This window comes from Polyodon spathula, chromosome 3 (assembly GCF_017654505.1).
Source record: "Polyodon spathula isolate WHYD16114869_AA chromosome 3, ASM1765450v1, whole genome shotgun sequence".
Lineage (NCBI taxonomy): Eukaryota > Metazoa > Chordata > Actinopteri > Acipenseriformes > Polyodontidae > Polyodon > Polyodon spathula.
This window is the reverse complement of record NC_054536.1, coordinates 31597384-31611445: the sequence shown is the minus strand read 5'-3', so window position 1 is coordinate 31611445 and position 14062 is coordinate 31597384. Positions and strand designations below refer to the sequence as shown.

Below are 14062 nucleotides of genomic sequence, written 5' to 3'. Positions count from 1 at the left end.
GGCCCCCGTCTGCCTCACACACACAGTACAGTACATGCAGTTCTATACTATGTTTACTCTTTTTACACAGAGGGTTATAAATGCATGGCATAGTCTACCGGGTAAAGTAGTAGAATCTAAAACACTGGCAGAATTCAAAAGGCAATTTGTCCAATTAAATCAGATATTCTTAGTAAGGGCACACACATTCTTTGCAGTGCATTGGACTCTATGTGGGGTCTGGTGGGGTCCCAATACCTACTGCACAGTGGAAAGTTACCATAATATGTAATGCACTGTGCTTACTCAACAGAAGGTTTTAAATAAAAACACTAGGAACATTCATCAAGCAGTTAGATTCTGTCTTATCAAACTAGATCCCATTAATAGGGGCAAATGGTGTAAAAAGATGGGATGAGCCTTAAATAAATACATAAAAACACATTGCTACATTAACCTGTCAAGCTGCTGTAGTTATGTTATGAATGAATAGCAGGCAAACCACCAGATTTAATGCTCCAAGTAAAATAAAAACTGCCAATATTTCAACATGTGAATATAACATCATAGGTAAGGTATGTGTATTTACAGTCACCTTGCAAAAGCTTTCAGCTAGTAATCCTCACGTTTGGACTTAGTTTCTTGGTTTCTTAGCTAGGTAGTGTCATTAAAATCACAAGACAAAAATGTATAAAATCATTTTATTTTTAAAAGAGCATTTCAATTGTTGTCCTTCACAGTACATTAGTCTCTAAAAGGCCAAAGAAAAACAGCCTGCTGGTTGCTGTACTTGTTAAACTATTAAAACGTTTGCTTACTGCTAGCTAATCATATTTCCTTACAGTAAATGGTAGCGGATATTTCCATGTTGAGGTTTTGAAACAAAACCCACGGACTAGATCTGTCCGACAAAATACACATTCAACAAATATTTTAGTCACCATGAACTTTTCTCTGGTCTGTTTCTGACCAACTCAGTGGTTAAAGTCTGTATTTTTTATTGCAGGCAGTTGTCTAGTACACCTCTGTCAAGCACCAGAGCTGAGGTAAGTCCTACACTTACTATAAGGTCTGCGAACACTTCAGTGTTGCACAGCACTAAGAGAAGAAGAGGATTAAGGGCCTGACAGTGCTAAGTACTGTACATATGAAAGGCTGATGGAAATCACTCTACAATTCCCACAGATTATTATTATTATTATTATTATTATTTATTATTATTATTATTATTATTATTATTATTATTATTAATAATTTTGAGATAAAAATTATGTCTCCTTGATGACAGGAGAGCACATCATTCCAGACATCACAAACCTCCTCTGCAGTAAGATAATCACATATTGAAATTTATCGTGGAATGGGGGGGGGAGGGGGGGAGGGTGGACACTAAACATTTGAGTGAGAGTAAATCTTTACAACGAATGGACTGAACAAGCCAAACAAGACAAGCCAGGCATAATGGATCCCAATTTGTATATATTTGTAAATCACATTGCAGGGCTTCAGTGACCCACCGAAATGAATCCAGCTGAAGGTTATCATCTAGGCCTGGTACCAAAGGAAATGTTTCTGATGGTTTCAATTTAGACCCCAATGGACATTAACGCACATCACCCATTTCAAATGAAATTGTTTCAAGTTTTGTTTTTTGTTTTTGTTAGATGGGTTTGAATTCCTGCGACGCTCTTGAGGATTCAGGGTTTGCTGAGGTAGGAATACACTTTTGTGTCTCTGGGTTTTCCACTATGCTTTACTAAACTTTGGTGAGTTTTTCAGTGAAATGGCCTGTGACTGCAACTTCATAGCTCAGCGTACTCTTCAGCTACTTCCACTGCTCAACGGAGGGTTTCTTTTAGTTTAGGATTTCTGAACATTGAGGCAATAAGTCAGTCGAGAGCTGTTGTTGTCTGGGTGTACAGTACAACTGCATAATCCATCTCTTTTGCTTTAATTAAAACCACACGAAGTCGATAGCAAGATCTGAATATTTAGTGTTGTCGGTTGTTTTTTTAAGTATTTTTTTTTTTATTTTATACATTTCCAAACTAGTCGTACTGTACCCCAGATTCGGCACATCCCAAAAAGGAGAAAAGGATGGTATTGGAAAATAACAACAACAACTCAGAAAATAACTTTTTGGAGTACCGGTAAGAGTGGTTTGCTTGAGCAAATAAAATGATAACCTTGACTATTCATTGCTATTCACTCAGTGAATGTAGTTTGATAACAGGTACTGGAGGGGTTGGATGAGTATGATAATTTACTTCTAATCCAGCTGTGACTGAAATATGAAACAAGCAATGTGATTGGTTGAGCAAGGTGTTGGAACCTTACTCAACCAATAACGTGGTGTATATAGACAGTTGGTACCTTATCACATATTAGAAATCATTGCCCTGCCTCATAGACCTTCATAGGAGTAAACCGCTATCTAAACAAATACAGAATCAGGAAAGCAGTCAACATACATACTTACCCCGGTTTCATCACTTCAAACAACGTCTTTTTAGTGGTTTGTAAATGCTACAAGAAATCACAAAAATACACTTCTGAACATTATCCACCCCTGTCTAATACAAAAATGAATGAAGTCCGAACCTCTGTCTACCGAAACATATACAGACACCCTGTTGGGCCTTATTACATAATAATACTCTAATGAAAGTATTCCCTACACTCTGATTGGCTGAGCTAGAGGGATATAATACCTAGTATATGCCTTTAGAATGTTTGTAACCACATCACAGAAACAAATTAAACAATATCACTCCACCAGTTTTATCTCTTAACAAAGTGTTATTTAAAGTAAATTTCAACCTTTTTAATAACATGTTAATTGAAGAATGGGTAAGTCAGAACTTCTCGGAAAATAATACAAGTTCCTCAGAGATGTTTACCGACTCAGCAAATGTAGTATTTTATTAATCGGTTTTAACCTAACTTAATGATATCTGAAACAAAAAAAAAACCCTTTTAACACACAAAAATGATTAAAATCAATCTGGTTGTGTGACCGCACTTGGTCCAGGCTAGGCACCCTTGCCCACTACCCTCGGTGCTCGCCCCCTTGGCTTATAAGACCAATATGGGGTTAATTATCTCAAACATTTACAAAAACTTAAAATCAATGAGTTTCTTACAAAAGGTTGGATCTTTAACACACTAGCATAATTATATGTGTTTGGAAGCAAGTATAAGATCCTATGTTATGGCTTGGTTACAATAAATGCAGCCCTCTCGTCCTCTATCAATAGTCTAAAGTTTAAACGTGAAATTGGTGCTCGTACCAATTAACTTTTTGGACTAAAAAGCTTTGACAGCACACTTTTAATTATTTACACTATTTATTCCTCTAATAGATCACCAGTAACGAGCTTAGTGTCATCTTGTGATGCCAGCAACAGCTCATTGCCTTTCAATGATTACGAAGAAAACCGAAGTGAAAAGAGGGTGAGTATCTTCCAGACTAAAAAAAAAAGAAATGATTGGGTTCTGGTTTTCAGTGCTCATGAAATGTGATGAACCTATGCCCTGATTTTTCCCCCGGTGCATGAACATTACTATCCTGAACACCACAGGGGCGCTCACAGAAACGAGTGGGAGTGAACTGGCAGCCATGCACTCCCCAAACAAGCCTCTTAACCACTCAACAAAAATAAGCATGCAGCATAGTGACCTTGTATAATGACTGATTTAAGTCAGTAATGCATTTGTTGATACAATTTCTAGGAATTGCAACTAACACAAACCAACAATAATGATGAATTAGAACTTCTTCACATGGTGGAATCACTACATTCCCAGTAAGTATCTGTGTTTAAAAAATTGATTTCGGTCTACACTATTGTTGAAAATATATAATTTACAAAAAAAAAAAAATATTTGCCTAGCATCTTCTATCAGAAATGTATTAACAGTAACGTAATAACTAATTTAAGAACCAAGCTGTAACTTACTCACAGTAAATCTCTATTCTTCTAGATATCTTCCTGATGACGTAGGTGAAGATGATTGGGATTCCAATGTGAGTGGCTTCAAATGTTTAATCAGTGCTGCAGATAAGGTTTTGGGTCATTGAGTAATTTACTCTCCAATCTAGACACTATGGGCCTCATTTATTAAATGGTGGTAAATGACCAGATTTACCATGCGCAAAAATGAAGCAGTGATGGCTCTATTCACTAAGCTAATTATATGCACAAAAAAGCAAGGTAAATTATTAATTTGCAAGTTCTTCACTGTTTACATTTCAAAAACTGTTTAGCAAAACATCACTTTTCTAATGTTAAAAAAGTGATGTCATTTGATTGCTTGTATTTATGACAGCACCACAACTCTCACTCTGTACGTTCATTTATTGGAACTTTACAGTTCCCATCATTTTCTTTTTGTATATTTTTAAGCTATTTTATGAATAGCTTACTTAAATATCACACGTACATGGTGACCAGTGGAAGCTCCTTAGAGGAGGCAAGGGAGGCAGGGCCTCCTCAACTTTTAAAAGAAAAAAGTATGGTGCCCTTATTAACTCGGCACGAAATTTATAAATTTTGATTCCCTAGGGAGGGAGATAATCAAATTAAGTTTCTTGAATAATTATAATATACTTTATATCGCTTAATAATGCATAGCATTTTATATATGACAATTATATATATATATAGATATATATATATATATATCACTTATATACAGTTATATATATATCATAAGAATATATATATATGTGGACCATTAAAACAACAATCACACATAAATAACATAATAATGTTCAACAACAATCAACACAATAAAATACAATTATTGGCTAAAATTTAAGCCTGATTCAACATTCCTAAATTAACAGCTATTTTGGCTGCTGGGAGACATGTGCTTATAGTACTAGCAGGGGCCATATTACAGAACAATATCCTAACTTGCTATGCTATCTTGTCTTTTATTGCTGGGATAGGATTTTTTCCTAATTTAGTATTACAGAAGCTCATCCTAAGTCATGGGTAGATACAATATCCTAAGTGCTCTATCCTAGCCTAACTTCAGTCAGGACATCCTGCCTTTAGGTCAAAAATTCGGCTCATGCAAATTCAGCTTGCGCATAATCATCACTATTGGTACGGAAATACAGTAGGCCTATTTGTGGTTGATTATTTTAATTATAGCTGATGAACTAGAAAAAGTAGTGGCTAAGAAATGTAGGGCTTTAAACTTTAATGGAGAAGAGAACAACGTTGGATGCTGGTGTGGTAGGATAAATGAACAACCTTACTTGGGAGATTTTGTAGTATGGTCACAGTTTTAGTACTTCAAAGTCACATAAATTAAGGAAAGGCTTGGGAAGAGGTTGCACCCCCGCTAATCATATATATATAATATCTAGATATATATCTATCACTATAGATATATATATATATATTCGTATATATATATATATATATTATATATCTTCGACTTAATCACCCTCGATAACCCCTCAAACCTCAAGTCCGAGTCACTATCATTCGAGTCAGAGTCATGAATCCTTAACTTTGAGTGTCCAGCCCGAGTCCGAGTCCTTGAAACAAACTACAGTGTTTCTCCCTCTGTTACACTGTCTATTAAAAAGGCAGACACACAGTTGAAATCAATGCCAGAAAACTACTACGGTTGTGTGGTTAGTGTCAAGATGCAGTGTATCTACTACTAAGCAGTAGGTTCCTCTAAAATAGCAGTTGTAAAGCTCTGTGGGATGAAAATAATGTGCAAAACACAGTTGCTTGATTATTGGTCTCGTCGCATACAACGCAAACAGACTCAGAATCATTCACTTTGCCATTTAAATATTCTTCGTGTGCTGCATACACTTTAGGGAGATGCTCTATTCTGAGTGTGTCACTGTTAGGCACCGATCCACAATTCGGGATATCTTTCATAAAAAACTTCCTAATACTGTATTTTATTGACCAGCCGTGGTATCGGTATGTTCGCTGCACTAAAGACTTCCACTAATTTAAACGTGCTGACACTACGTGTTTCTCTACTTTCTGTGCTCTTTTTAAACAATCTTGCTTGTTCGGTAATTGTTTAGCCTAAACTTCAAGTTTGATTTTTCTTGTTTGTGTACTGCGCTGTCAAGATGCTTGTCAACAGTACCTTTTCTCAGATGATCCAGACACAAGTTGTACAAAACAGTATCCCACCATCTGCATGAAGCATCCCCTTTTCCTAGCTCTAAGCGCGATCTTCTGTTGAAATTAATTTAACTTTTTTTTTTTTTTTGTCAGCTGTCTGCATTTTTTATTTTAATCATACACTGCAAGAGCTAAATCAACAACATCTAAACAACCATTTTAAACTTCCCTCCTCTGACTTGCATATTGCGCCATTGTGGAGCTTGAGGATTTCACCAATCATGAAGCCAGTATTTGTTTCACCCCATTGTCGTAGTAACCAAATGCATTGAAGCCGGACCATGTACAGCTACAGGGAGGTGAAGAGTAATGTAAAATACTGTAAGGAAATTAAAAAATATGTTTCACCGTTGGCAGTCAAATACGATTTTTGTGAAATTCCTGGTATCGTGAATTTTCCAGATCCTACATATGGCTAGTATGATCTGTGTTCAATCTGTATAGTTATTACCTCTTCCTCACACAGTCCTAGTAATGTCTGTCTGGTCCAAAATACTTTCCCTGACTCTTCTTCTCGTTCTCCTGTGCAGCTCTTCTGCTCATTTGTGCTGTTCTTCTGGTTCTGTGACACAGCCTAGTTGCAAAAAGCTGTACTTTTAATATACGCTGAGGCACCAAGTAAATGTTTACGTACCAAAAACCTACCTCGCAGTATTTTGTGACGTAATTTCCATACATTTCCACATATTAACATTATTCATTATATTTAAATGACTCGAACACGGTACTTTTTCCACGCTCTAGGTTGCCTGCCACTGGTTAGTGAGTACAGCAGCTGTACAAAGCATGCAGTAAAGGGACTTACTGCATGCAAAACATGTTAACACTGTTTAGTAAATGAGGCCCTATGTGACTAAAATACAACATTACCTTGAAGTCATATGTAATTTCAATAAATACTGTATATACTGTTGTATACCAGAGGACTGTAAGACACCAGGTTATGTATATGCTGTATACCGTACCTTCCAAAAATTCATACCTCTGGGCTTTTCAATGCTTACCTATGCTTTACCATGCTTTCATTATACTTTCTTTGATTTTGCGCTCTGCTTTTACTATGGGAAACTGTATTACAATTCATAGGAGTCACCAGCACCAAGGGGAGGCAACAGTAAGATCCATGATCATCTTGCCAAGATGGAATTCCTGCCTGATCAGTAATTATTGCTTTTGTTTTTCTGTAAAGCCTGTTTATTTCTTTACTGTAAAAGCTGAATAATTAGAGTTAGTACTGGTAAATACTGTAGATAGTTTGTTGTATGGATTGTTGATGGATTGTCATGTTTTTACAGTTTTAAAAGACATTTCATTGAACAAGAAAAGATTGAGGGTGGAGGATATGGTGTAGTCTATATAGCAAAAAGCAAACTGGATGGACGAATATATGCCATTAAGCAGTCTACATTAACATGGTGAGTATTGTGTACATCGCACCTCAGAAATTAAATTCCTAAATAATGTACCTTTCACAACTAAAATGCAATTTGACTTTTGACGCAAACAATGAAACGAAAAGGGAAAAAAAAAACAAACATTTTGCTATTTCAAATATTAAAATGTACAGCTCAGAGGGGATTGATTAAACTTCAGGTCATTTAAGCTGCATACTTTGAAAATGTTGGTAACTTGAGATGATGTGATGTAACATGCAGTTTGACAGGATTTGGGTGTGCTAGAAGTATACAATCCCCAAAGTGCCAAAAGCATCATTTTATTGCACATGAACCAACATGCATTTGACTCTTACAACAGCAGGACCTGTATTCGACAATGTGCCTCAGCTGCACAGTTATAGATGTCGGATAAATCCTTGCACACACTAATCTTATCACTGTGAATAAAATAAAGCAGAGAAGCAAAAACAATAAAATAAATAGAAATATGAGCCTAGGTTTCGCAATAGTATTCTGAGAGTGTGTTGGGATAGCATTCCTCAATGTGCAACCCAGCAATTCTAGGAGAGGAAGTGCACGCCCAACTTTTGTTTTCTTTGTATGTTTTTAACAGTGTTCCGCAACACCACCCTGATTCGTACCATTGCTGGCAGTTCCAGCGGTGGCGTTTGTTACCGCATCCTCCTTGCAACAACATCATTCCGCTGTAAATAAATAAAACCTGTCCGTCTTTACTGGCGTTTGCAGCCACAAGTCCACGTCTCTATCTCTCACTTTAACAGTGGATAACCGCAGCCTTTTACACTTTCCTAATGCATGTCATTTCCTGTTGAAGCTCTGATGATGCCATAGTTGCTGTGAGAGAGGTTCTTGCACTGGACAAATTCAGGCACCCCAATATCATCCAGGCTACATTCTATTGGAGAGAAAAAAATGACAAGTAAGGGTTGCATAGAACATGCTTATATTATTTTAAATCCCATATATTATAACGTTAGATGAGGTTCTCCTTTTGAACATTTTCCAGGGGCTCACACAACACTGTAATAAACCACTCACCTTTTAGGTGATGTATTTATTTTTTACCCTATTTGGGTTCTTTATTGAAGCATCGTCAAACCTGTTACTTGTGGAATGGGTTGAAGGCGCTTTGCTAGTTAACATGTTCATTCCCATTGAATTCTTTGCTTCTGATCAGCAGCTGACCAAATGTGAGAGATTGAACTATGGAAAACCACAGTAAATGAAACAGGTTTAAATCTAGCCTTAAGCTTTGTATGTCAGGGCCCCTCTTAAACACAGCGCTTTGCCAGCTCAGGTGGTAAGACATAAACCAAAACTGAGTCATTAAAAGATTTCATGGTGTTCCAAGATATTTTGGGAGCCCCTGAAAAACATACTTTGAAAAGAATAAAACTAAATTATAACTTATGATGCCTAACTCCAACCTTCAGCTCCACAATCTCCACATTAGGTGCAGAAATTCAAATATATTTTAAATCAAAGGAAATAGCAAAATATAAGTTAGGTACATCACTTTGTTGGTGTATGTTCAAAAATGTATTATTTTTATAGCAAAGTGAGCACACAATCTGGCTATCAATGGAAACCTGATATTGTAGCTACTCCACTGGAAGTGAATGTATAATGACGGCAGGATAACATTTTTTTAATAACTGCGATACTGTTGTTATAAATCACTAATTGTCCTGGATTGTAAATACCACTGTGTGTATGTGTTTTAATGTATTGCTTATCATGATCACTTCTAGGAAACAGACTGTCATTTTCATTCAGATGGAGTACTGTGAACGCAACCTGGCCCAATGGCTTGCTCTAGACTCAGAACATAGAAAGAAACTCCAGATCGTCTCAAAGATTGCTTCTGCTGTAGCATATATGCATCAAAACAATTATGTGCACCGGGACCTCAAGGTTAGCACTTAATTGTTCTGCAAGCTTTTTTTACTAAGTATTGAAAAAAGAGCTGTCAGTTCATTTTATTTCAGATTTATAAATCAAGCAAAACTATATTTAAAAAAAAAAAAAGTGACACATGAGTAGGTGCCAGATATTCAATTGGAACCCTTTTGAATTTCAGCACTTCAAGGGGAGGCAAGGAAAATGCCAACCATCAACAAGGTTCATGACTTTAACACATATCTGTCCCTTTCTTTTCTCACAGCCTGAAAACATAATGATTAGCCAAGAGGTGACAATCCAACTCATTGACTTTGGACTGGTCAAAAACCTAAGTGAAGAGAACCTCACCCCAAACGTAGGCACTGTTTTGTACATGGCGCCAGAGCAGGTAAGCTGAACGGTCACTGGGAAGAGTTATTCTGTTTCAGATTGTTGTTGTTTTTTTGCTTTTTTTAAATTGTTTCTGGTTACAGCATGACCTAAAAATCTCTTATTGACTACAGTAATACCACCAGTAAAGCATTAAAACACATATCACTAACATGAATATTCATCCACCAAAATTACACATCTCCCTTGATGGCTCTAGGGAGGTGAGTTAACACATGGATTATGGTGCTGATCAACCAAAAATCTTGCAGTGTGATTTAGATCTTTTTTTTTTTTTTTTTTTTTACCTATTAGATATAACATCATTTGAATTCCTTTCCTGGTTTTCACTTTGCTTGTTTCCATGGAATTGTGTCATCTTTGCAATAAAGTCCTTTGCAAGATTAAACATGTGAATAAACTCCACAAAAAAAATATTAGGACAGTACCTTTTTTATATGAGGATTTTTAAAAAAAATCAGATTTTAAATATCTTCTACCGTTGAGTAGCTACAATATTTTGTCTGAGCCATGGTCTGTATGTAAAAATGCAATAAAAGTAAAAAAAGCAGTTTTTATTAAATTATTCAACAATTTTGCATTATGGATTAAAAATCCTATTAGAGCGCTCCGGCATGTAGGGCTTAATTATGATGGAACCAGACCATTCCGGGCTTTATAGGTTAAGAGTAGGACCTTACTTTCAAACCTAGACCACAGGGAACCAATGTAGGGCTGCTAGCACAGGGGAAATATGTTCAGTGTTTTTTGTTCTTGTCAGAACCCTGGCCGCAGCATTTTGTACAAGCTGCAATCAGGATACAATACCTGAAAACAGGGCGTTGCTATACTCAAGCCTAGATAATACAGAGACCTGCATCAATCTCTCAGCATCCTAATATGCGGTTCGAATGAAAGATTTGGGTCAAAAATTAAAACCAAATCAGTTGCAAGAGCTAGTTGTTTTGTCACTTTATAGCACCAGTTGGGAGAAAATCAATATAAATGACAAGCATCATTCAATATCCGAAGTTAATTGCCCTTGGTACTCAATTGATAGATTTGGGTATGTGAAAAAGGAATCTTTTCTTGTTATCAAATATACACATTTTTTAAAAAGGTGTGTTTCTGTTTATTTAATACATACTGATAAAAAAAAAAAAAAAACATGTTAACGTTAGTTACTCAAAATGTGACTGCTTGCACAGCCCATCATAGTGTGCTGAGGAGATCCAATAAATAACCCAGGGCATTTAATATCAGCAGGTGTCAGCTGTAATTTATTTTCTTTTATGGTTTCTTTTATATCCAGAAAGGAGATGATTACACAGAAAAGGTGGACATCTTCGCCATGGGCCTCATCGTGTTTGAAATATTTTACCCAATGACAACTGTTGCTGAAAAGATTGATGTAAGCTTGGTTGTAGACTTTAAGAGTTATGTAGCATTACAGTATGCCTGTTAGTTCTTGCACTGTATAAGAAAGCTGCTTGTAAAAATATTGAACTATCTTACAGTTCAGTGTATATTCTACATGAATATTGCATTATTATTATTATTATTTATTATTATTAATGAACTACTGTTTTTTTTTTTTTTCTTAGGTATTCAGTGACTTGAATGCAGGAGTGTTCCCTAATGGTTTTAAAAGAAAATTCCCAGACATTGTGAGTTTTCTTTCTCTCCATTTGACCTGGTACTACTGTATGTGCTTGTAGGGTATGTAAACTATATATTATAATGAATCGGACCAATCTACTTTTATAATTATTGAAACTACACGGTTTATTGATTGAAAGATTATTCTTAACAATACATGATTACATTTGATTACATTCATTGGTTTTTCAGGATACAGAAACATCACAATTATTGCAACCCATTCCTCTAGTCGAATAATAGTCACCTAACTTGCAGTCAAAATTTTAAGTAGCCATTACCTTCAAACAGGTTCGGAAAAGATGTGATCAGTCCCTCTCAACCCGAGTAATTCAAATAAGTATAGTCTCCTCTAAGCTTATATACAGTTGCATTTAATTTGGCTTTCAATGTGCACAGTATTTATCCTACAGAATCCATAGTCTAAAAAAGCTGGTTCACATTAGGCTGACACAATACTGTCACAGATAATAAAATGTTATCATATGTATTGCCTTTTTCCTCCATTTAACTCAGTACTCCTGTGGGAACATTACAATGTGAAACTGAAATCCACCCTAACACCAGACTAACACTAGACTCCTTCCAAACTCATACATATACCCAAAATAACATATAGGCTTTTTTTAAAACCTTACATGCTTCATGTACCCATATATGTTTGTACAAAGCACCCCCTAATAATAAGGATTCGAAGGATAACCAATGCTTTAAATTCCACTTTCATACCAGCAAGTGACCCTAGTGAGTGCCTAACGAGAAGGGTTGTGGATCCAGGCAGTCCAGAGGGGTTGTGAACTAAAGCAGGGTGTTGAAGATCTGAAGAGCTCAGTAAATGGAAGTGCACATCTGCACTGATGCTTTACACTGATGTTTGCTGTAAAGACCTGTTTAATTCCCCGTAGGCAAGCTTGATTGGTCAGATGCTGTCCGTGAACCCTTCCCATCGTCCAGAAGCAGAAATAATCGCCCAGGCCTTTAAGAAACTGCAGTGGAATGACACTATAATGGAGAGTTTGTCAACTGAAAAGGCTGGGACACACTTAAAATGAACTATTTTTATATACCAAGTTATACTGTATAATGTGGCAATGCCATCATTGTTTATACATTCGCTGTGTTCTTCTGGTATTCGAGAAATTACACAGAGAACAGCAATTTGCACAACTTGAATTTTTTTAATTAAGTGCAATGAGAGTCATTGAAATTTGAATATGATTATTATTACCAGTATTCTTTTGTCTGCACTTTGGATGAAGATGATTGGTTTTATAACTAAGAACTTACTGTATTTGATTTATACAATTAAAAGTTATTGTTAAATATGACACTACAATATTTTCATGCTGTGTTTTTTTTTTTTTTGCACTATTAGACCTTCATGGGACAGGAGCCAGGCTACCTGTAGAGATGTTGCCTGACTTCTCGGAGAGCCGCCCACTGTTAGGACCAAGCAATTGGCAGGACGAGGTCTGTGTCGCGGTGAAGTCACAGCTGTAGATTATGAGAGGGCTGAGTCGCGATGCAGCTAATTCCAAGGCTGGGTGCTCAGCACCCTCAGGGACATAGAGTTGAAAACATAGAAGAGAGGGCCCACCTTTTGCTAAGTCCCAACATATAGAAAGGCGGTCCTTGCCCTTTGGGGGACCAGACACACAGGGGAGATCCCCTGCACATAAAATAGAGGCTTGAGAACCTGAAAGGAAGAAAGAAAGTGGACTCTGGCTTGTTGAGGGTTGCCCTCAATGAGGTGAATTATAGACTTACAAAGCTGGGGCTGAGAGGCACCCCCAGAGAACCTGAAACAAGAAGATTGCCTTGTGTTACGAAGGAAGAGCTCCTTCTGCGAGGGGAGCGATAGCGCATGAGTTGCTAAAAAGGCTGGGTTTGGCCGGGGGTCCCATCTGACTCACTGAGAGAACCTCCCTTGTGTAGGTAAAGGAAGTGTAGCTTGCACAAAGGTTCAGAAAGTGCGACTCACGAAACTCCCCCAGAGGACATTGATGCAAAGGCAGTTATAGAAGAGGAGGAAACAAAAAAATGTAAGATGGAAGTATAGAGTGTGATATAATGCTTAAATAGGAAGTAGATTTTATTGATGATAGGAGATCAAAGGGTATGGAGGAGTCTAGCTTCCGCCCCCCGAACCACACTTAATCAGTTAACATTTATAAGGAAAAGCAAACAAATTAAATAAAAGGTTGTCTGAGACTCCTGCTGCACAGCAGTGTGATCCAGTCCTGGTTTCACTAGGAGTTTAATAATAAGACACACCTGAGCAAGAGATCTAACCAAAGGGACCACATATCCAAATTTTCATGCAAATCCACTGAACGGGGTCAAACTTATTAAAGTACAAAAACTGGATTTGAGAATAAAGGCTTTTCAAAAGTCTCTCTCTCTCTCTCTCTCTCTCTCTCTCTCTCTCTCTTATGGAGGATTGTGGGAAGGGCTTGCAGAGAGGTGAAAAGCCGGTGCGGTAGGACCGGGAAATTTAAAACTTTATTTATTTATTTATTTGTTTGTTTGTTTATAGTTACTTTGTTCTTTTTAGGTTTGGACATC

At 36.8% G+C, this 14062-nt stretch overlaps 2 protein-coding genes across 2 annotated transcripts in view; one reads left to right on the top strand and one right to left on the bottom strand.

Annotated features, from left to right (window-relative positions):
* The first annotated feature begins 8054 nt into the window (after positions 1-8054).
* LOC121312984 (eukaryotic translation initiation factor 2-alpha kinase 3-like) lies at positions 8055-13922 on the top strand. The gene is made up of 6 exons (XM_041245045.1): positions 8055-8486; positions 9319-9481; positions 9732-9857; positions 11151-11249; positions 11443-11505; positions 12403-13922. The coding sequence occupies exons 2-6, from the start codon at positions 9344-9346 to the stop codon at positions 12547-12549; spliced, it is 573 nt and encodes a 190-aa protein (XP_041100979.1). The 5' UTR covers positions 8055-8486; positions 9319-9343; the 3' UTR covers positions 12550-13922.
* The window catches only part of LOC121312985 (nitric oxide synthase, endothelial-like), a 45116-nt gene continuing 43469 nt past the window's right edge, over positions 12416-14062 (bottom strand). The window contains exon 26 of the mRNA XM_041245046.1: positions 12416-12499. Within this exon, the coding sequence (XP_041100980.1) occupies positions 12476-12499 (24 nt within the window). The 3' untranslated portion in view covers positions 12416-12475. The remainder of the gene's footprint in view (positions 12500-14062) is intronic.